General features: G+C 35.1%; 1 protein-coding gene across 2 annotated transcripts in view; it reads right to left on the bottom strand.

The window, feature by feature from the left end:
• UGGT2 (UDP-glucose glycoprotein glucosyltransferase 2) overlaps positions 1–24,916 on the bottom strand; it is a 79,879-nt gene that overhangs the window by 29,557 nt on the left and 25,406 nt on the right. For both annotated transcript variants that reach the window (XM_008632420.2, XM_017732631.1), the window contains 14 exons: positions 22,452–22,512; positions 18,020–18,111; positions 16,928–17,078; positions 15,840–15,959; positions 13,564–13,649; positions 11,893–12,028; positions 10,202–10,333; positions 8,624–8,788; positions 8,046–8,169; positions 7,849–7,947; positions 5,925–6,019; positions 3,392–3,598; positions 2,080–2,211; positions 33–160 (listed from right to left, as the gene is read on the bottom strand). In XM_008632420.2, the coding sequence (XP_008630642.1) occupies positions 33–160; positions 2,080–2,211; positions 3,392–3,598; positions 5,925–6,019; positions 7,849–7,947; positions 8,046–8,169; positions 8,624–8,788; positions 10,202–10,333; positions 11,893–12,028; positions 13,564–13,649; positions 15,840–15,959; positions 16,928–17,078; positions 18,020–18,111; positions 22,452–22,512 (1,728 nt within the window). The remainder of the gene's footprint in view (positions 1–32; positions 161–2,079; positions 2,212–3,391; positions 3,599–5,924; positions 6,020–7,848; positions 7,948–8,045; positions 8,170–8,623; positions 8,789–10,201; positions 10,334–11,892; positions 12,029–13,563; positions 13,650–15,839; positions 15,960–16,927; positions 17,079–18,019; positions 18,112–22,451; positions 22,513–24,916) is intronic.

Below are 24,916 nucleotides of genomic sequence, written 5' to 3'. Positions count from 1 at the left end.
TGCACACATGTTATGGGGCAAGAGAATTTTACCTTTTACTACTGTTTCCCATCTCCTTGACAATAGCTTTAATCTTCTCTGCTGAGGTACTGTATGTTATCTTTTCCAACAAATTAAAGTCTTCTGCAGAGAATTCATTTTCATCTAAAGGACCCAGTACCTTAGAGAAAAAAAAATGTTAAGTGTAAAATGTCTCAATAATGCTCTGGCTGTAAGTAAAAATAAACGAGTATTTTAAATGAGTGCACAATATTCAATATGAAACCCCAATCCCCATATACATCAACACTATTAATTATAAAACTAATTAAACTTTATAGCAACTATGCAGAATTGGGTTTTTATACTTATGTGACTATAGTTAATCGTCAATCACAAAGAATAACTGCAATGGAAATACCCATGCTATTTTTCATTATACATCCTTCTGTTAAGGAATATCCTATTTAGAAATAACAACTCTAAGTTTAAGAAAAAGCTCTCTTAAGTAAAATATTTTAAACTCAAATTACTACTTGTCTACCACACTCTTTAGTTGTTTAATTCTATGAACACAATCTTCTTCTAAGACTTGTCAAATGAAGCAGAATGGATAGTAAGGAAGAACAGGAAAGGATACAAAACGCATAAAAAGAGAACACACAGGATTACTACACTTTTTGGTGTCTGAAGGAAAAGAAAGTGCCTTGGAGTCCCAGAAAATAGCTTTGAGGATGTTGTTTGGATTTTCTACTCAGTCTATCAGGCCAAATTGACCCAAGACAACTTCAATAGCCGACAGGGCTCCCAGGATGTAGAATGTCATGATATAAATTTGGTGTTGAATGCCTCTCTCCCAAAATTCAACTGTTTTCTATAAATGAGAGGTTATATAACAAAATTCCACTTTTGATTTTTTTATTAATAATGTATAAGATAGATGAAACCATAGTGTAATTATGAAATACTATGGTAATTTAGTAGAAGCCATACTTAAAAAAATTAATTTGCTGATAAAAGCAAAACTTCTGTGATGAAATAGCAAGAAAGGAAGGATATCCCATGTCTTTTTAAAAGTAATCCTTTAAAGTGAAAACACACTTTCAGAGATATGAATACACATTATTAAATTTATCCAAATATTTTAATGAAACTTTTTGCCCAAAACTTAAAAGATATCTTATTTGAGCTTTTTTTAGGCATGGAGAATAGTAATATTAATTTATAAAATAAATTCACTAACTTAGTTATGAGGGAGCTGACATAAAAAAGCCAACAGTTCCTTAAGGCTTCATCAACAAAAATGCTTTCCGTGTGTTTCTTAGTGGTATTTCAGTTGCATCTCAGAAGCATTTAGGATGCCTAAGAGTAACCCAACTCACAATTTAAAGAGTTACCAGTAATGAGATGCCAGCATAGTTTTCTTTCTGTTTCTTTCTAATGGTGTAGGAGTAAATCAAAAATAGAAGAGTTAAAGAGTAGTTTGTAAATTGTACATTTGTGATGTAAGGCACCGACTGTCATTTAACAAGCACTAAGTATGGAATGCAACATCATATTTTTTGATCACGCACCATCTACTTACAAACTGTAATAAAGGCTACTGGTTTCAGCATATACATACAAGAATTTGAAACAACAAAGTTGCTATACTTTTATCTGCATATTGGGAATTAAGACTATAAAACAACTTAATATTTATAAAAATGTGGTGTTTTAGAGCTTGAAATACTAACCTAGTCAATGTAATTTATATATATTTATTTACATGGCAAAATAAAGGTAACTTCAGGATCAAAAGTTATTCTTAAACACCACAAATAATAAATCAGATATTAACCTATTTTGAGAATTTAGTCAAATTAACTCTAAAATAGCTGTAGGAATGATATACACACATAGTAGCTTCAATAGAATGGAGCTAATGAAAAAATAAGGAGTAAAGCAAAATAAAAAAGCAAACATTCATACCATTCTCTAACAACTGTCTGAATAAATGGGAAATCAATATAATGCATTTTCTTTAGTTTGAAACTGAAGTTTCAGAAGTAAAAAAAAAAAATCCTACAGAAAGACTGAGAGACTTAATTTCTTTCTTACCCTGCCATTGCTGATAACAGCCATTTGCCCAGGAAGCAGCTTCAGAACCTCCTGGCAGAACAGCTGGTGAGTTTTAATTAAATCCAGTCCTAAAGTGTTGTACTTCTTCTCAAAAGTATCGCCATCCATTCCCTAAAGCAAAGGTAAAGCATGAGATGCTGGAATGATTCAGCAAAAATAAATTTTGTAACAGATGAGGAAATCAACGGTTTTCTTCAAGTTATGTGGTAACCAGAAATCAAAGTAAAACATCCACCTCAGCTTCAGTGTAAGCACATGATTGCTGGAGTGGAGCCACAGTCTCACACCCATCTAGAGTGCAGTCTGTACCCTGGGGCAACTGTGAATAACCATGAGAGCAAAGCTGAGCCTGAGGTTAAGCAATTTTTTCATGATCCAGCACAACAGCTGCATGAAAAGTAACACTCTCCATTAACAACTCAACTGTATTCTCACTTCCAGGAAAAAGATATAAAAAAATTCGTAATACTCTAAAAACCTAACAATCATTCTAATACGGTCAGTGGATACAACCTGAACATGTTTTTGGGGAAGCCAACATCATCCAGAAAGACACATAACAAATTCATGTTCAAAGTGGGGAAAAACACGACCAAAACTTACACTGGAACTGTGCCTCGCCTATCAAAATTATTCTGATATGTATATCTTTCATTAGTAATATACTGACCAAGCAAACAGATTCATTCAGATACAATTAATATAATGACATAAATTAGTAACATACTTAGCATACACAGCTTCATTAGAGACCTTTATGTCTCTCAAAATTTATTAAACAATGAAATAAGAGCATGACTCAAAAATATTCCTTTTCTAATATGGTTCCAGAGAGTTCCCTTAGTCTTCCAACTCTTCTGCTTAAAAACACTAAAATGCACACCTCTTTCTGACGGAAAACCAGTAGTTAGCAGCTGTTACTTCATAACTCACCTCCATTCTCATTTAGTCATAATTTTCTCTGAAGTCTAAATTCTTGAGAAACATTAATACTGCAATTTTAACTAAACAAAAGAGCTATTAAAAAAATCAACAATTAAACTATTTTGGTCTCAATTATTTGGTACCCATATGCTAAATTTTTCAGTACTCATATTTTCTCCATTTAAAGAAATTCTCTGTTCTTCAATCACATAAAAGTCATCAAAAATCCAAATCTGCTTGAGCAAAAACTGTATATGGGTTATAAACTTCACTGGCATTTGGCCGAACACTGTTATTCTCAACATCTCCTTACATTAAAACATATGTAAAATGGAAAAGAAAGTAATCTAATTTAGTTTGCACTCACCGGGATGAGGAATTTAACAATTTTAGTTCCAGCTGCAAGGGATTTCGCTGTCTCTTCCTTACTGAGTTTACTTAGGAAACTTTTTAAGTTGCTGTTGTTTTGGGTTAGAAAAGCAGCCAAAATTCCTCTTGCAATGGCTGTGTTATCTTCCTTTATTTTTGACGAAGGATTGTTTAAAATCCCAACTCGTGTATGACTGCTTGTTTTCTGCAAAGAAAAACACAGAACAATAAGTAATTTTACAGTTCCATCTGCTGTTACCTAATGTATTCATATCAATTATAACTATGTGAAATGCCCTTAAGTATTTAATTTTTTGCAGCTATTTCTCTTTAGAAAAGATACATCAATGACTAATTCAGAACAACTGTGAGTAAAAATGTGATTAGTAAGGATTTACCTATTTTGTGATAAATATTTTAAATAGAAGTGTTAAGTTTTTTTAATAGAACAATTGCTTTTGAGCATTTTGCAGAAGCATGTTTTTAACAAAGGACATACACAAGTGTTCATTTACAGACTTCAGAACTAGTTTTATAGATGTCTTTCTACTTCACAAAAATTATTGAACTAAGCATAAAACAAATGAAAGAGAATTTATCCACTTATCACTCTAATCTTCATCAACAGAAAAATCTTTCACTTGCTAGTGCAGTGATGCCACTCAAATTTTACCAGAGAATGGGATGATTCTAAGGTAGGATCAAATAACATCACAAACTGAAGAAAAGGTAAATGGACTCCACTGCAGGAAGGAATAAAAAAATAAGGAATGCAATCACTGGTATTCAGCACTGGAGAGGGTTCCACTAAGTACTTCCAAGATGGTCAGAAAACTGAGGAAGCACTGAAGAATCTGGGCTTGCTCCATCTGGCAAAGAGAAGGCTATGGAGAACCTGAATAGCAACCAACAGCTACTGATGGGGGAGTAAAAAACACGACAGGGCTAAACCCTTCCTGGTAGCAGCAAAGGGCACAACAAGGGGTAACACTCGCAAATTTTGGCCTGGCAGAAAAGAACTGTAATGTGAAGGCTGTGCAACACCAGAGCAAAATGAAAAGGGAAGGGACAGAGTCACGTCCTTGGAGATTTTCAGAAATCCTTCAAACACACCTATAGCTGACCTGATGTAATGAAGGCAGTAATTCCACTTTGAGTGGGAGGCTGAACTGGATGACCTCAAGAGGTCTCTTCCAGCTAAGACAGTTCTAAGCTTTTTCCAAATGAAGTAAAAATCTATCAGTAGTTTTCAAGATAGCTGGAATAGCTAAAAGTGAATTTCCTTCAGCCATTTTTCCACCCAGATTTTTGCATGCTTTACTTCAAGTGCTGATGGCAAGTCATGAGCAAGTGGTGACTGCCGAATCTGCTACTATCAGAAATTATACTATACCCTGACTTGAGAAATAAAAGGGACTAGAGAGGAGTAGAGAACCTCAATACAAATCAATGGACTTCTAAAAATACTGTTTCGGTTTTGTTCTCATGAAACTCAAAAATCACTGGACTAAGAAATACATGAGGTTTAGCTAATGTTTTGGGTTTTTTTCCCTAGATTCTCCTCACCAATGCAAGAGGACTTGGCCAGGTGGTTCTCACCTCTTAGTTGGGAGCTATGGCACATTTCCCCTTTTGAAGACGGTTAAAAAATGAAGCTACAGAGAGAATACATCTGTCAAGCCTGAGACACAAATCAAACAGTCCAAGAAATTAAATGCCTTCTGCAATAAGGACTTGTACTGCATATTGTTCTTTATCTTTTTAAAAGCCTCTTTCTAAGACACAGTTGTTACCACATACTTTCTGCAACATACCAATTTTCTAATTCCCTCAGGGTGGTTCCTATTTCATTCTTGATTAGAAAATCTAGATGCGTTCCCAATTTCAGTTTAAGTACTCTTTTAACCTGCCCCAAACAGAGGGTCTTTTTGTCATTTATATTGATGTGACATTTATACTTTCTAAAGTATATTTATATTTTAGACATTCATACTTTAAATCCTATTATTAACACAGAAGAACTTAAAAATAAGCAAACTCATAAATGTGGATGATCCTCCTAGCATATTAAAACGCACACAAAAATTGATCTGTCTCAGAAGCACACAAACAGCACAGGGAGAAATGGTTGCTTCATGGCCACAGCTGTGCCACATAATACAGGAGATAAGTGCTTAATGGTTCACATCAACAGGCAGTATCCTAAATGCCTTCCCAGTAACATTCTGGGCTACCTGATGGGAGTAAGTCTAACTGGGAAGAAATTCACCCTTTTAATACACAGTGTCACAGTTTGTCTCCTGCCTCATGAGTCCATGAACAAAATGGAAATTTCCATGCAGGAATTACAAAACAAAAGCACAGTCTCGTAAGTCTGCACCTGATCAAAAAAAAAAAAAAAAAAAAAAAAAAAAAAAAAAAAAAAAAGAGCTGTTACACTTTTATTTAAGAGTATGATTTTGAATGTGCAGAGACAGTTGTTAAGAACATATTCATAATAACTATTTTAATAAAACCTGCTAGAAACTCACCAGGCTTTTCAAGGCATTAGAAAGCAGTTGCCTACCAGCTGGCTTTTCAAAATCAGCAATAATCCAGATAGTAACAGCATATAATGCATCCTCATCTGAAAATTAAAGATAATCCTGTTTTACATTCTGGAGAATCTTCTCATAACTAATGAAAAACAAACCAATTCTGTTTGTCATTTCAAAATTTATGTGCATATTTGACTGCTGACTTCCACTGTAAGAATCCTTTCCCCTCTGAATTGAAATAAGATTCTTAGAAGGTAATTTATCATTTTAATAGGAGGGAGGCACTAAAATAGCCGATCCATTGTTGCAGCACTTAAAACAAGAAGGCCCTAAATAATTAGTTCCAATTAACAAAACCCGCTTTACCCGAGGTTACTTGTGAACATTTGATGGAGGCTGAGCATATAGCTAGCAATGAAAAGAATTAAGTAGTTACAGGAATGCATAAACTAGGCCAGTCACTTTCCCTGGCAGCAAAGGGAGAGAGTCCTTCAACTAAAGGCAGGAAAAAAACGTATCATTTCTGGACACAAATGGGATTATACTAAATACAGTCCAAGGAAAGTAAACTACTGTGCAAGTGTACACACAGAAAATGTCTGTTTTTCTTGCTCTGTGGTCTCCTGTTCTTTACTTGTCAGAAGAGCAATGGTAAATGAAAAATTTTGCGAAATTATCTGTAGAATATTATCAGTCTACTCAGGTCTATCATACATCCCCCAAAAAATAATGCATATAGCCTGAAATTTTCCAAGGTTCTGGTGAGATGCTAGGAAAAGGTTATTATTAATTGTTGCTGTGGTCTAGAGAAACACACTGGGCAGAGAGATTTGAAATGTAGATTCCATCTTAAAGGTTATAGGTTTTACACAAGAGACCTCAATCTTAGAAATAAGTCTACAGATTGAAAGCCACTAATTTGACAGCTTACTGGGACGTCCCTGTGGTTGTAGACACAGAACCAAGTAAGAGCCAAATAACTTTATTTTAAAGAAATTTAAGCGTTTGGCATTTCTTTCTGATAATGAATTAAGCAAAACTCTGTAAATACCACATAAAAATCACTGAATGAACAGCACTTTGTTAACAGGGTAATTATGTCCCTTGATGGACTCATGTAAATGAGCAGCTGTTAACTGTCTACTTCTAGAATTTAATAAGGCAAGACCCCATGCAGAATTATGCCCCCACTGTTGTAATTTCTTCTCTCTCAAGGAAAGGTACTTGCGTATGCAATAAGAATATTTTACGTCAAAAAGTATTTGAAATGTACAAAAACATTTGAGGTTTAATAAAGACAAAATGTATAAATGGGTTATAATCCATCAGATTATATATAATAGAATATAACTTCTATTTCTTTTCTATAGAAAGCCAAAGGCTCATATAGCAAAATTAAACCATCTAACTAGAGGAAAAATAAGGAGATACTTAATAAATTAGAAACATAATAAATTATTCCTTAAATTTAGAAATACCTAATTTTGGCATAGACATACAAACTCTATTCATTCTGCAGTTGATAATACTGCAAGTAAGAGTAACTTGAAAACCGAACACACTCCAATATCCTCAAGTAAAACCATATTAGTATGGAAGCTGAGTCTATCTTCAAAGCTGCAAAAGTCTTGTAAAGCCTTTCAACTCCATGTCTGTAAAACAAAAACAACTAGCCACAACATCCATCCCATTTCAAAGCTACAAAAACTAAAACAGCTACCCTGTTACTTATAATTCATGTTTACAATATTCAGATATGCTCTGCTTCCCAAAAGAAGACACTGTGATACTGAGAAATGTTTAATTTACATGGAATCCTTGGGATATTGACTTACTTGGGATATCTTACTGGTAAATTTCAACAATTTGTAATAGCCATATAAAGACAGATAGATAACCTATAAAGAAAATTAATTACCTTTTTTTGTTAAATACTTCATGTTATCTGAGATTACAGCACTTTTATCTTGTGAATCCAAAAAGGAGAAAGTAGAGAAGTCTTCCACATGAAATGGAACTGCATAATGTAAACCACAAAGTATTAGATTTATAAAAATGAAAACAAAACTGAAAAACAACCCACAAATCATAACAATATCCAAGAAAAGGAGTTACCAGAGCTGGATCTGAAATGTATGTATCTTCTTTCTGCTCCAAGAATACTGGGGTTTATACGTGAAACTACATTGTTCTGATCCATAAGAAAATCCACTGCATTTACATGATCATCTAACAAACCCTGCAGTAAGAGAAAAATGTAAAATCTGTACTTTTAAGACAGATTTTCAAGACAAACAAAGACCAAGTATTTGTACAATCTTTCAACTGAGCTTTAAGTTTCTACATACACCAAGTTATGGACAATGTCAGGTCAAAACCATACAAATGTGACACAGGTAGTTATTTCAAAATATCAGATACAGATTTTTCAATGAACAACTGCAGTACATTCTCAGTTTCTGGTTGAAAAATTCCATACAATGACTACGTGCTTAGCCGATCCTTCAGCCTTGAATAATTTAAATATACTGTTTCAAAACCATGACCAGAAATTAACGTAACAATGTAGTTGCAGGTGTGATAGTATTAATTTCAAGCCATCTCATTATAAAAAACTTTATATATAAACATTACTGAAACAATTCACTGTCAAATATTTCATCTTGCACTTGTTCAGAAATCTTAAACATGACCATGAACACTGCCCGCTGGAAGGAGCCACTGGCATCAAAAATCCTCTGAAGAATAAGTGTCTCCAACTCTGCTGCATCCATCTCCTCTCTGGTAAAGGGCACGCCATTAAACAGCGCTTGAGGCAGCGGGCCCAGGCCACTCTTTTTATAAAAGGTTGCTCCTGCCTGATCAAATCAGAAATATCACAGGATTAAAGAGACTGTGGCTGACTGTAGTAAAAAAATGAAACTAATATCAAGAGAGGATGAACTCTAATCTCTAAGCACTCTTCACTGTCACACCTTGTCACGAGTAGCAGAGACAAAACAGAAAGTGCTTGGAAACCAACCAGGACAGATGGGACTCATTTGTCAAACAAAATGACAAAAGAAATTATAGATCCATATACATCATTGTAAACTTTTGCTTTATCATCTTGCTGAGAAATATTCTTTTATTCTGCTTAACATTCCTAGCAAGTAAATATAAAGCAAATAACATTTGGAGAAGAACCCTGAGACAGTCAAAGCTGCTTTTATCAAAGAAACCACCCTAGAAAAAAACCTCAAAAGGGTTTTGTGTTTGTAAGTCAAGTTTTACTTGGTAAGAAAGCAGAAGAGGCTAATTTTTCCCCCAAGTGAAAAAATCCATGAGACAAACAGAAATAAAGATGTACTGTAAGTAATTCCCCTTTCTTATTCTGCATCCCTTCATGTTTTCTTTCGGTGCCACTTTCTGAATGGCTACAAACTCTATGGCAGTATCTATGCTGCCATCTTTCTGCCATCCTGCGGTCTCCTCCCTGGTCTTCATCACAGTCCCACTGTCCCTGCTTGTATGGAGGATTGCCTCCTGGTGGCTGACTAGTTTTCTTCCTTTAATATTCTCTATGGGAGATTTTCTTCTCCTAACTGTTTCCAGGGCACATTCAAACTGCCCTTCTATATGAAGCCTCCAGGCTTCATTCCAATGAGGAACAAACACTGTAAGGCACACAGCGCTCTTTTCTGGCTGCCTCAAAGCATCTTTTTAAAGAAACATAATACACATTTTATAACAAATCCTAAAAGGAACAAAATGGAGTCAGAAACAAGACTATATAGATAGCATGGCTGAAGACACATATAGGAAGAAGGTATTTTATATATGTTTTAGCAGAAAACTGATTACTCAGTCAATTAGAGATAAAAATGTGATCTCTATAGCCTTTAAATTAAAATCCATAGTTGTCTTTCCCAAAGGAAATTATAAGCAGAAAGCACAGTTAAAGAAAACAACGATCCACCTAGAAAAAAGGCTTCAGCTCCTTATCCAGACATAGGTAAACAATTTCTACAGCAAGAGGGAGACCCCTTGACATGCCTACTAGAAAAACACTTGTGGCTCCTGAAGGAGCAGGCAAGAGTAAATTTTCATAGTGAGAGTAGTAGTGCAGAAACCTTTACAACATTTCCATTAAAGACTGAATGGTGGCTGAAGAACAGTTTGACTCAAAGATGCTGTATTTACTTGCTCTAACACTTAGCAATCCTTCAGCTTAGTAAATACACTGAGTTGTACACTGTAGTATTTCATACTCAACATAGGTCTCAACATACCTGCCTCCCTTCATCATATTCAGAATGAACATCCAGGATACTCTGAACATCAGCACGGGGGTACTCACTTCTAAGAACATCTTTCACATCATCTACTGTCAGAACATTCCTGTCCTTCACTTCATGGTACATCTGTAAAAATTATAGCAGAAAGAAATTAAAAAATTTAGTAAGCCGTCAAACAGAACTTGATAAATAGAAGTAAATAAACAATAAGTAAGTATAATCTTTTTATAGTGCTCTAGCAAATTTTATATTGGTATAATTTTACATAGCTTTTATTGCTATATTGCAGTTTTTATACTGCTTTAGTAATTATCACCATTGAACATATGCACAATTTTTTATCAGAGCACTGTTCTGATTGATCTATTATTTTACCTTTAGTCTAAATCTGAAGTGGCAAAGGAAATACAACTATGTGAGCTGAATGTGAAAGGTTATTCCTCTCTACTAATTAGAGAAGCAATTTAAATTCTCTTTATAAACTACCTAAAATGGGTAGTTACCTGAATTCATATTAATCCAAGCCTAAACTAGTCAGTAACACTTTTGTCTACAGTGGTAATTTTTCCTTACCAACTTTATCTTATTTCAGAGAATAGTAATTTTATTACTGTCATCATATATAAAATTAAAATTTGAAGAGAAAATTATTCAATCCATTTCTCTTCAAATGAGGAACAATATTTTCCTCTAGCTCTGAGTATCTCAAACCTTTATTTTATTGCTTCTATTTTTGTTATCTTTCAATTATATTTATCATCCCCTCCTTTTTATATTATGGAACAAAGTAAAGAGAGAAACACAACATCTTAAAAAGCACACTGTAAATTATATTTTTTGACCTAGTCATGGATAATCATCACCCATGCATGTCAGCTCCCTAACATTTGTGGATTTCTCTTCCAAGGTATTCCTAGTTACTTCAATTCCTTTCATCTTAACCTCTCTAAGTTTGTCCATGACACCATGACATTTTCTAGGCACTAAACATAAAAACAGAAAAATGGAAGAAAAATTGTTATGCAGAAATACCATATTCTCTGACACAACTTTTACCCACAGAGCCTTTACATAGATGGCTCCCTTTTTTTCTCCTCCATTCATCTCTCATCTCTGAAATTCCTGTCTTATGAGAACCTGCATTCTCTCGCAAAGACATCCTGTCTCATTAAGCTGTAAGCTTGGAATATTTTTGTTTTCTACACCCATGGACAGGCTCAACCATGACCAAAAAAAAAATCGTGTCTTACTGTTTCACTGCCTACACTGGACAAAAAGAAAAGGTTTTTCAAAGCTTATAGGACTGCCCAGGTGACACTAAAATCCCTGAACTCCAAAAGACACAGAAAACAAAGACAGGCCCATTATGTTAACAGATATAATACAGAATAATTTTTCATAAGAAAATACTGAAAGCTGCAAGGCATGCATCTACTTTTTTACATTATTGAAGAAAGCCTGTTGATAGGCAAAATTACAATAGCAAATTGGTTTCTGGAAGAGGAAAGTATTTCTGCAAATAATTCTATAGTATATTAATGCTGTATATGTTTTTAACATTTCACTTCTGCGTAAAGTAAATGCACACATCTCATGCTATCACAAGACAGCAAGATCCTAAATATATAAAATTTAATAAACTATAAACCAGAAGTAAATAGCTGATTTCTTGTGCAAGAACTAACATTAATTATTGACATAAAGGCCTGAGAGATGTCAGATTCCTCTGCAATGTAATTAAAAGTTCTCCAAAGAGCTACTCCAGCATCTTCATTTCCATCAATTTCTTCTTTTGTACTTAAAATGAAAACAATTCCAATTCTACAAACAAACAAAAAGAGATCACTTTAACACAGTATCTGCTTCACACACATTCTATGACAAATATAGAAGAACAAAATGTTTGCATTCAAGTGATCTGCTAGCATGGAAAACCCTGTACCTGGGTGGTGTTTCCATGACTGTGTATGGCGACACAGGATACCAGCCATGCATCCTTCATCAGCTCTACAGTATGCTTAGGTTACCAACTATGTACTGACTTTACATATGCCTTTTAAACCTGGCAATAATTAAGACTTCTGTGAGTCAATAGGGTTTAATCACACTACTTTCTCTCCTTACCTGTATGAAGGTTTTGATTCTTTACATTCTTGCCACCATCTCTTAATGACTGGAGTCTTTGTTTTAGTCTGGGCATTGTCTGTCTTTCATTTTTCTGAAAGGGCTTTCTTGAGTAGATGCATGAAGACATGCTGGGGTACCGATGTCCCATCATAAATCTGTGCCACTCCTACTAGCCCTTCTCTTGCCTTTTGAACCTTTTGGGGCTTCCACCACCCTGACATGGCCATTCTTTTTCCAATCACAACAGTTTTAAACACATCTACTACTAATCCCTAAATTTCCATTAATTTAAAGAAATCCCAAAGAAATACGAGGCTTGAGAGGTAAAAAAGCCTATTGGAGGTGGTGCTTTGATACCATTTGCATGTAAAAAACCTGGACTGAGACTAGGCCATACTATCTTTATGGTCCCTTCCAACCCAAACCTTTCTGTGGAAACACACAGAACACTGCAATCTGTCTTCCATTACGGTTTTGTAATTGAATGATGAAAAATAGGAAAAAAAGAAGATCAGAACTAGTAAAATTTTAAAGGAAAATGAAACAGCTGTAATTTATTGAGGACACAAAATGCCATTTCACAGGAAGATTTTAAATATTTAACATGCAATTCATCTTGCTGAACTTTGGATATCCTTCTCTTATAAACTGTGGAAATAAACAGGCATTTCTGAGAGCAATTCATTTTTTCTTGTAACTAGGTAGCTCAGATCAACCAGACTGTACCTCAAAAGTGTCCATGTCTCAAATGATGGCTAGTTCAGGCTCAGGCAACTCACTTTTAGGAATTCAAAACTCGATGAGGATAATCTCACTTTGGTCTTTTGAGTGTGTATATCAAAACAACATTAGAAAAAGCAACCACAATTGAAAGAACTGAGTTCCAAAAATCCCTTGAAAGCATGTTTTACTTACAGAATATTTTGATTAGAATGGAATTTCACAAGGGCACCCAGTGGGACTATTTGAGAAGATAAGTTTTTATCAGACCTTTGCAGTTCATTTTACACACATTCAGCTTTGCTATCCCTTGCAATCTGTTTGCTTAAGAATACTTAATACTTGAGTAAGCTTGACACAAATGGGTAACCAATGGGCCTTATTAGAATGTTGCTGCATTGGCCTTAATTTTAATTCACATCCTTGCCTAGTACAATGGAAGATGAAGAAGAAAAAAGGAAAGCATCCTTATTTAAAAATTTTTCCCCAAGACTTTTATTTTTCCTTACCTCAGTGGTACATCATGATGATAGAACAATTCTGCCAGCTTCATATAATCACCAGTACCTTCTTGGACAGGGTCAACAAAAAGTACCTAAGAAGAGAAAATATATCCGGCATCCAATATTTTTTCTTTATGTCTGTTTTTATTTTTTCTTCAGACATAAGATCTAAACAAGAACATTAATTTCCAAAGTAGCTGTATGCCCCAGCTGTTTTCAATTTTTAGAGCATTCATTGTAAGAAAACATTAAGAGTATAAATGAAAATAACAACTGAATTAATGAATTTGGACCAAATGGTGAAAATAGGATTTAACCATTTACTGAACTTCAAACCAAGTGATCCCTCTTTTCTCCTTTGAAAGGCTCTGCGCCATTACTTAATTTTTATTAAGAAACTCCATATTTATTTTAGAAAGATATAATACCGATATTTCTGTTACTTCTTCTAACAAACTCTCTTCTGTTGTGAAAACCAAACAAAAACAAATACACAGAATATTTTGGCTAAAAACTTTAAGTAGAGTGGAACTTTGGGAAAGAATTCTTCCTTCCTGTCTCACATATCTTTGTAGTCACTCTTTCACTTGGTGTAGCTTGAAGTATAAAATCATATCTTTCAGGCATACATAGAATCTAAAGCTGGGATGTGTTTGCATAGGCGAATTATTCTTATGTAGATTTAATTGTGACATCTGTGCCTCATATATTCAACTTTGTACTGCAAACTCCCCTTACAATTTATCATATTTGCTAGAGTATCTAAAATGAAGCAGAATAACTTTTAAAATTTTGAACACTCCAGATTATAGTTAAATGGTGTGTTGTAGATTCCTACAATATAGCTTTTGTATTTAACTGTGAATATGTAATACAATCTACTTCAGACGACACATCTTATGCTTCATTATAAACATACTTTTTTTATTACCTACTGCTTGTATTTTCATTGTCGTTTATACACAAACTTCGCATCACTGCAACCAACTACATCAAAGACAAAGGGATCAAGTGCACCCTCAGCAGCTTTGCAGGGAACACCAAGCTGAGTGGTGCAGCTGACACACCTGAAGGATGGGAAGCCATCCAGAGGGACCTGGATAGGCTCAAGAAGTGGGTCCATGGGAACCTCACGAGTTTCAACAAGGCCAAGTGCAAAGTGCTGCATCCAGGCTGGGGCAACTCCCAGTTTATCAATACAGGCTGAGGGATGAACAGATTGAGAGCAGCCGTACCAGAAGGATTTGGGGGGTGCTGGTGGATGAGAGGCTGAACATGAGCTGGCAATGTACACTCACAGCCCAGAAACCAAACATACCCTGGGCTGCATACAAAGCAGCATGGCCAGCAAGGTGAGGGAGGGGATTCCGTCCCTGTGCCATGGTAGACACCTCATGGTGGGAAACCCCATGTGGAGTGCTGCATCCAGCTCTGGGGTTCTCAGCACAGGAAAGACACGGACCTCGACTGGGTCCAAAGGAAGGCCACAAAAACAGAGGGCTGGAGCATCTCTCCTATGAATATAGGGAGACTTACAAAAAGGAGAGAGGTTTTTTACCAGTTGTAGAGACTGTAGTGACAGAACAAGAGGTAGCAGTTTTAAACTCAAAGAGGGCAGATTTAGACTGAATGTGAAGAAATGAGGGTGGTGAGACACCAAAGGTATCACAGGGGAACTGGCTGCCCAGAGAAGCTGTGGATGGACCACCATTTAAATTGTTAAAGGATAGGATGGATGAAGTTTCAGTCCCTGGTCTTTGTAGGAGGGCTGGACTAGACAACTTTTAATAGTCCTTTACAACCCAAACCATTTTATGATTCTATGGTTCAGAAGATCGTAATTTTAATTTAATTTTAATTTAAGTCAGCAATAGCTGCTTCCTTAGCTTACTAGCTAATGCAGACTCCTATTTGCAGAAGAAAAATTAAGCTACAAGACATTCATAATTAGTATGCTTTATAACTTAAATATTTTTATACCTCAGTTCACCATCTCTAAACCATGGACAGCTATCACCACCTTCCCTCATTCTTTGATAGTAGTGAAATTTCTATGCGTAGTATGGAAAGGAACAAAAAACTCTTGACTGTGCCCAAATCCATCTGCGAATCAAACTAATAGCCACATATGACTGACTAGATAAAGCATATTCACTACTGTTAACAGATCCACATAGAAAACTTACCTTAATAATAAATTCAGCATGTGTATTTTTTAATAAACTATCTGCCCACATACTAATATATACTCTATGCAAAAAAATTAAGTTCTCCAAACTTACCAAATTATATAAATTGCGTCTAATCTCCTGTAAAAATCCAGGAAATGCGGGTTTTAGCAGTTCCTGATAGCTTGCAGGCCATGTGCTATAGCTGTGATCTTGCTCTATATTATTAATCCACTAAAACAAAAAAGGCAGCCATTTAGAAAACACGTATCAAACACTGAGAAAAATATGTGGGCATAATAATATCATAAAATGTCTCCCTTTTTTTTGTTAAATAATAACAGAAAATAGATTCTAAATTTTATCTTTTTTTTTTCTTTTTAATCGAACTGTTTTTTATCTGCAGTACACAATAACACTAATACTGAATGGAAAAGGAAAATGGACCATTTGTACTGTGTATAAGGATGTGAATAAAACCATTTTTTTTCAAGTGTGGAAATTACTTTCACAATGTAAACATCATAACAATGTATCACACAGATGTGTGTAACACAGCATAACCATCTTGCAATCCAAATACGGTATTTATCTGCAACCTGCAGCAACAGCACTTCAGATAGATCAAAACAGCCAATTCACACGTGGCTGATTTGTTCCTCTAGTCCTTTCTGTGCAAGCCGTGGCAAACAGAAGAGTGAAATGTGGCTCTTTCCGGCGCAAAAAATAATGTTTTAGTGCCTTTTCCCCTGGCATATAACCTTTGTAATGAAACCTGTGTAAATTTTGAAGAAGGGTAAAAGTCACAGTCATTGAACAGTTAGAAATAATATTTAAGTGGCCCACAATTCACTTATCATACTTGTGAAGTACACTTAGAAGTCTTGCATAATTTGAGATATTATGTAGTACTATGTAGCTACATTAAAAGACAAATTCTATAGTTTGGAGTGTGCAACTACTCTAGATACATTTTTCTTTTCTTTTTAACATCCTAGATCTTAAAATTTTAATAAGGTATGAACTAGAGAAAATTACTCATTAAAAATATTGAAGGGATATTACCCTCGAAAATATTTTAAACTGCTAATTGATATATGGCCTTATGCTTAGTATTTCAATTGCAGTACAAAAAAATATAAATTGTCTCATACAGAGAATTATCAAAGATGTAATCTCTAAATAAATGTTTAATTACTTACTATTATTGAAGAGTGACGAATATCTAGCGCGTAATTATTATCTGTAGGATGTATATGCAACCTCATAAATTTACTCAGTATCTCCCCTTTGATGCCAAGTTCATGAAGGCCATGCATCACTTTTCCTTCCAGTTTAAGAGTCTCTAAGATACTTTTTCAGGAAGATAAAATACATAATGTCTACACAGAACTCTTTTCATGACATAAAAATAATTTTTAAAACTGAAAACAATCTTCATGTCAATAGTCTTAGACATATTTTTCCCCTTATATTCTCCCACAGCCTAAATTTAGAACCGTATCAGTTAATAACCCTGTAAGTGTACGTCTCCAACTCATTTCAAAACATAATTACAATAGATTATACAATTCTTTTATTCATTCAGATCTATTCTACATGAAGCAATTTTATCCATCTTTAGTAAGAAGTGGCAGGACAGCAGAGTGAAAGGTTTCTTGCTGCACTGTCCTGCCTGAGGCAGAAATCCAAGCTGGGGTATCCTAAGAAGCAGCTTTGAATGCGAGTTGAGACGCAAGCAGCAAGTGATGGAGATACAGATGAACTCTAAGCCTGTATCATGGCAGAACTCAGGAAACAGCATGGAGGAAACACCCAGCCACACCCTAAAACCTCCCAGAAGACCCAAGGGGACTCTGGAACATCTGCTGCAACCTGAAAGTTCAAATTTGAGAATGAAAAAAACCCTGAAGTACTCCACAGCAGAATACAGCTGGCAAGATTTTGTGACTGCCTTCATGTCTGTATTTTCCTGATTTTTAAGTAATAGGAATATGAAAGCATTAACTTTCTTATTTGTAAAGTGCTTTTCACACCTTTTGACAAGCACACATTAGATTCCTTCCATTTCCAAATTAATTTTACATGGTGAGTTGTAAAATTATAAGCAAATTAGAAAACATATTCCAAGAGAAAAGGCTATTCTCAACTACTTATACAACGACCATACTCAAAGCAAAACAACTGTAAATCAGTATTCCTCCTACTGGAACACTTCCTTGTCCCTAAAATTTAACAGATGAGACTAGGACCATGAATACAACTCTCCAGTATTAGTAATTCTGTGACCTTACCTAAAGGGATCATGAAAATCCAGGTCAATATGAAGGCCATTTAGAAATAAACGTGCTTCTCCAGGTTGAATTCCAAGTGTTTCATGAAAATGCTAAAAAGTAAAAAGCACTGCTTACTTATTTAGGTGTATGTCTACACTAACACATATAAACACCCTTAAGTAATACTTCAAAATATACACATTAAATCTCTTCCACACAATTTCTTCCTTTATCTGAGTGTTGGAAAAAATCCTGACTACATCTTTTATAAGTGCTATTTAATACACTTCAGATGTACACATACAAATGAAAATAACCTACCTGTATGAGGCAGAGAAAGAGACACATTCTCTGTGTTTGCCAACAGAAAGTGAAAACACACACAACCACATACAGAAATACAGCTTGTAAGTTTTTGAAAAATTATTCCTATATATCCATTCAGCAAAGGGAGATCTTACATATGTCCCTCAGACCTCCACTTGAAACCAGCTTTCTCAATAAGTTAACATCTCTCAATTCTGAAAAATGCGTAGTTGAATTGTTCCAGGGAATTAGGAAAAACAGACTAGAAACTTAAAAACTTGTCTAACAAAGGGACCATGGAAAAAACACAGATGAGAAAGGGACAGCATAGCACATCTTGGCTCGGCAAAGAAGAAAAAAGATCCACAATAAACAAATACAAGAGGAAGGAAGTATTTAGGGAGTAAAGCACATCTTATCATTTTCCTTCAGGGGGTTCTGAGGCAAAAAACTATATTGTAGCAAGGGGTAAGTGACAAGAGCAACAACAGTAGTGTATCCTAACTCATGCCAGGAGGAGCAATCAGATTTCCAGATCTGCCTTAATTCCCAACAGAGAAATGGAAAGCACAAAAAATACACAAAAAAACCAAACTGAGAAAGATGTATTTTTTTTCCAATTTAGCTCCCACTTGCTAAACAAAGTAAGTGTGAACTAAAAATGTACTTTAAGAAAAGCATGCCTACAGCAAGCAACTCAGGCTGAGTATATCACTCCTGTTATAAACCTATCACTAGACAAATGAGAGCAAAAATGAGAAAACATTGAAAACAGTATTATTTCTTTAAAGCAGTGTGGTTATGTTCACACAGTTAAATGTAAGTAGGAAATGTAAATAGGAAAAGAACCGAGCTGAATTGTAGAATGGTTAAGGTTGGAAGGGATCACAGTGGGTCATCTGGTCCAATCTCCCTCCCCAGACAAGGTCTTCCTAAAGCACATCGCACAGGATTGTGTTCAGAATTGCATTCTTGAATATCTCCAATGAGGGAGACACCACAGCCTCTCTGGTCAGTCTGTTCCAGTGCTCAGTCACTTGCACAGTAAAGAAGTTCTGACTCATGCTCAGGTGGAACTTCCCCATCCATCAGTTTCTGCCCCATTACCTCTTGTCCTATTGCTCAGCACCACAGAAAAGAGCCTGGCTCCATCTTCTTGACACCCTCTCTTCAGATACTTACAGACATTGATAAATCAGAGGTGAGATTAATACAGCTTGATGCTAGATACTTGATTGTTTAGAAGTGCATCCACTTTGTCATAAAAATGTTGACGGAAGGAATATTTAGGCATCCAACACTAGAATTGAAGGCTGATAATAGTCATGTAGTATCTTCTTGCTAAACTGCCAGCAGATTATTGCACTGCAAGTTGTGAGTTCTGTTTAATGAGATTTCATTTTTTCCTTTTATCTATAGCTGTTGCTTGTCTATTTCTTGGTTAGGTATCAACTCATTACACTTAAATCATCACATCTTTCAACTTTTAATAACTTTATTTCCTCTCGTTGCATTTCCTATTCAACTTTCATTATATTGAGAGGGAATCATCCAGTTACACACAGCATGGGATCATATCTCTCCTGCTGCTAGATGGATGTACTGCAGTTCAAGAATGCACATGACAATTTATTGTGCTCAAGCAGCAGTGTTCAGGAAGCTTCCTCACTTTTATTCAACAAAATTTAGCTTTTAGCTGTCTAAAGGCCTTTAGACTACAGGAAGGATGTGACCTCGCATGAAATTAAAACTTAGAGTGATACGTGCATAAAATCCTCTTAATGTAGTTAATACATTAATGGAATCATAAGAGTGATTCAGCCAACCAACCCCCCCAGATATCCTTTGTAATTTGTTTCAGATACAGTATCTTGGACTGGAATATACAGGTGAGGCAGAAGGGGATGGATGTCCCTGTGGATGCATCTGCCAGACCTGGGTGCCTATCTCAGATGGCTTGTAGCATCTCAAATGACATCAGAAATTCCAGTTTAGGCAACTCAATTTTGCCCCATAAAAAAACCCAACAAGACATTGACTGAGCCAAATTGTTTACATCCATTAGCCAAATCTTCATTGTCATAACTGCTTACATATAAACAGATTTGCCTAAGTGCATACTACTTCATTTCAATCCAAATTTTAAGTTACTTCTCCCAATCCCTATATTTAGCAATTGACAGTTTAATTCCTGACAGACCTTTTTTTTTTTTTTTTTGCATTTTGTAGTGGAGGAGTGTAGTTTTTGACTGAGCAGTTAGTTCTGACTTTTGTGTTAACAGAGCTGCAATTAAAGAAAGTCATTGTAAAGACTTCATCAAGAAACAGGAAAAGTCCTGATATCAACATTCATACTCTGGAGCAACTATTATCATCTGGGATGTATTTTGCTTTATCCTGACTATAATCCTAACAATAAAGAGTCATAGGAAAAAGTGTATCTTGGTTATGTAGAGAAAGCAATGAAGTGCAGAGACTGATGTGTCGCTGTTGTACCAAGAAATGGCCAGAATCACGACATAAGTTCAAGGAGAAAAATAGAACTATTTTATTAAATATATACCTTTGTACCTAAGAGAGCATGGTATGACTGGTCACTTGTTCAGCCACCCCCTAGAGGGATTGGCTGAGGTTCTCCAACACCCATTCAAAATATTTTCTCTAGTGAGCCATAACAAAACCGTGCAGGGGCAAGATAGAGAGTTAGTTTACAAAATCATTTCACTGTTTCTCAGCTAAAGCATGAGAAAGGAACACTTCACAAAATGCTTCAGCAGCTGGAAAATTCCTCTGCTCCTGCTTTTTAGCATCCACACTGATTTCCTCTCTTCAGCAAAAACTACAGGACTTGTCACTACTGCAAGAAACAAGAGGCCTCCATAATGTTGAGCCAACTCTAAGATCTTTGTGAAAACCCAAGGACCAAACATGCACACTGCACACAGGAAAGCTGAACAGCTCAAGGAGATGAACTGCTGAAATATATGAAATGTCTTATCAATATACCAGCCCCACCTATGCGCAAAAAAAGGCCTACACAATTGTTTGCATAACCATTTACAAAGATTTAACACTCGAGCCTGTCACTATTTGGGCAAGAAATCCTCAAGACTGGAAAGCCTTATATAAGTTTTGCATAGCCTAGAATTTCAAACCATTTATGTGGTATTTTTGCTACCATAGAGATTACAAGCTCTTTATGAGAAGGCTTCACCACTGCAAGAGGGACATTGTTCACTTCCACTGTTTTGGAAAGAAACTGGAAAAGGTATTCCCCTGGAGATACCAGCCTTGGCAAGGCAAGAGGAAAAGGCCTAAAGGGATACAAAGCAAAACAATACATGGAAATGTTGCAAAAGTACAGGAGTGACATAAGTAAGGTATAAACCCCTTTCACTACAGTGGCTGGTCAGTCTTAACACCGTATGAAAATACATATTCTGAAGATCAAGGCTAAGGACAGTGCTATGGATGTCATTTCACATGATCAGTCCTACAAGCACGGTGCCTAACATTTAACTGCAACACTCAACTTGAAAGAAAAAATCCAAACTGAACAGACAGACACCATGAATTCTACAAATATTAAATGGTGTCTCAGAACAAATGTCAGTGCAATCAAAATCACAGGAACAAGGACTCCTCATGTGGTACAAGGAACAAAAGATGAAGTGAATCAAGGATGAAAACAAAACCACCATCTACCACAGATGATGTTCAAAACACCTTACAGAATACTTGCATGTGTGATTCTGAGAGTATGGAAAGCTCAAAGTTGGCATGTGCTGACCATAATACAAGCAGCGGGCCAAGATTCAACAGCAAAGCTATAAAAAATGTAAATAATAACCTATTTTGCTTTCCCAGCACTCAATTTGTGACTCAACTCAACACTCTGTGAAAATTGTTTGGCCTTGCCTAATTTTGTAAAACCAAAAGAGAGAACGGAAAAAGTTTCACGAATAGCAAAAAGTGAAATACTTGAATTGCATAATTAAATGTTACCTGTCTCATAACAGATTTTTAGATCAATTAGCTGTTTTTCTCTAACAAAAAATGTGAAAGTTGCTACACTAAAAAAAAATTTCCAAAAGGAGCAGTACAATAGTAGTTCAAATGTCCACCTGAAGAAATAAAAACAAACCTTCTGATTTTCTTCTATTTCATTTTTCATTTTCTTGTCTACAGGTACCCTTGTCAGTGATCTGTTAAAATAAAATATTTGTATCACTCAACCACTATATTTTTAAAAAAGCATTATTTTATGTCTAATTGGTATTTTAATTAAACATCCAATGCACTGTAACTGAAGAATGCTGTAATTAAGTCTTAAAAAGAAGAGTAATGCAGTATCATAAATACTGAATTTTCAAAACAAAAATTGCTGTTTTATTCTAGTAAACCCAGGTTTCAAATTCAGGCTAGGTTTTTTTGCAGTAATATCATCAACATATTTTTTACCACTCTCAGTCTTTCCTCATGGTTTGGGTTTTTTTCTGGATATATATTATAGAAAAGTAAGTTGTTTGGTCATCTAAATTATTACCTGAATACATGCCCTATTTGTATATTTTAAGTTAATATTACTATCTCCATGGTATTCAACTTTACAGCAGGGAGAGCCATGGATTTTTCTGGACAAAGGCAAGGAAAACATGTAAAGAATGACCACTTTAAAATTAGCGGCAACTAAGAAAAAAGATTTGCGGATTGAGACCCTTGAAAATGTTAAGCATTCACAGACAAAGTTTTAGTTTCCTTAATCATTCCACCTTTTGAAAATAATACACTGATTTGTGTTTTTTACCTTTCATGAATGTTCTGGAAGACTATTTCATCTTCCTCTGCCACAGTGTATTGCACGTGAAGTTTTAATTATGAGGCTTATCAAAAAATACTTCCAGAGGCAAATTAATCTCTCCATGTTTTGAAAAAACCTAAAACATATTAACCTAAATCTGACTGTCCTGATAAATGCCAAAATAAATATTCTAGTTGCCTATATGAACATTTTTTTCAAAACAGGGCTGTACATGTTTTAGTGAATTTGTGTAGGGCTTCAAGAAAAACTGGAGTCACCTTAAAACTGTAAGTTAACTAAGCAAACCGAGAATGATGCTGCTAAGCCAGTTCCAAGCTTTTGGATAATAAAGCATTTAATAATACAAGTCCTCACCTGAAACTGATTTAGAATAGATCTTGCTAGTATACTCCACATTTCTCACAATATGGCAGAAATAAGACATAAAATCAGTTTACTTTAAATAACTATTGAAGCTTTCCAGGTCACCAAAGAGACATACTGTAGGAGCAAACAGTATGATTTCCAAGCTTGGTTTTAGAGAGCTCTGAAGTAAAAAACAGTTCCAAAAATACTTTAAAAAATCTGAATTTTATCATGCTGAACTCAACACAAATAGTAGGGCCTGTAACTCTCAGAAGCAATGCTTCATTCTGCACAAAGTTGATTAAAAAATGCACAGATAAAAAGGACAACTTATATATTTCCAAATGGCTCCTACTGTGAGTAGCTAGCAGAAAAATAAAACATAAATGTGAAAATAATAAAACTATGGAAAGGAAAATACAAAGCTGGTCCAACACTACCAAGGAAGTAAAATATCCATCAGGAAAAGGTAAGCTTTACTGATAGCTGTTCTAGTAATAGGAAAGCAATTCAAGGAATCATTAAATAGCTCCTTGTTCATGCATGGGAGTTGATGCAGAATTCTAGCATAATTTTATGGAGAAAGTGTGATGGTTGATCCTTGAAAAGGACACCCTACCAACCTGAGGTAACAAGTCTAAGAATACCCGTGAAAGACATCTGCTCACTTTGAGTTCTGTCATTTGTTCAGAACTTCACAAAGTTTTTATGAATGTTTTTGCAATTGTCAAGTGCTACAGACTCTTAACTAAATGACTGAAAGTAAATGGATACTATTTATCTTTCTACAAAGAAGGAATTCATGTAGGAAAAGAAGGCACATTCATGTAGGAATGTTCTTGAATGACCTTAAGGTTGAAATATTCTCTATAATATAATTTTACTCATCTTTATTCTTACCTGGAAGAACATGTAACCGTGCAGTACTTAATGTTGAGGGGAAAAAAGGAAACCTTTCACATGGTCATAATGTTAAGATTTGTGAGTGATTAATAAATAGCAAGTAACAGAGCATTACAATAAGTAATTACCTGCTCCTTAAGAATGCAATAATATGACAAGTATACAACAAAACAATGATGAAAAATACCCTACAAAATGAATTATCAAAATGTTGCCATGACATATATCAGTTGGTACACTGTCTACATCTGATGACATTTTGTAAAAATCTACCTCAGACTAACCTTTTCAACTGGAAATACTGAGACACAAAAATACAGGTGGCAAATTAAAAAGCGAAAGAACATTTCAGAGGAATGGTATATTAATTTTTTTTATGGCCTAAGGGAACCCCATTTTTAAGGAACATACAGTATTTTACTTTATTTTCCTAACTACAGTTCAAAATTTGTATACAGCCTTTTTAATCCAAATTTTGTATAATAAAAATGGTTGTTTTCATATATAAACTGTCTGAAACTTACACAGTTTAAAAATAC

The sequence above is a fragment of the Corvus brachyrhynchos genome, unplaced genomic scaffold, assembly GCF_000691975.1.
Source record: "Corvus brachyrhynchos isolate BGI_N302 unplaced genomic scaffold, ASM69197v1 scaffold12, whole genome shotgun sequence".
Lineage (NCBI taxonomy): Eukaryota > Metazoa > Chordata > Aves > Passeriformes > Corvidae > Corvus > Corvus brachyrhynchos.
Note: the sequence above shows the minus strand (reverse complement) of the source record. Positions and strands in the feature narration are given on the sequence as shown.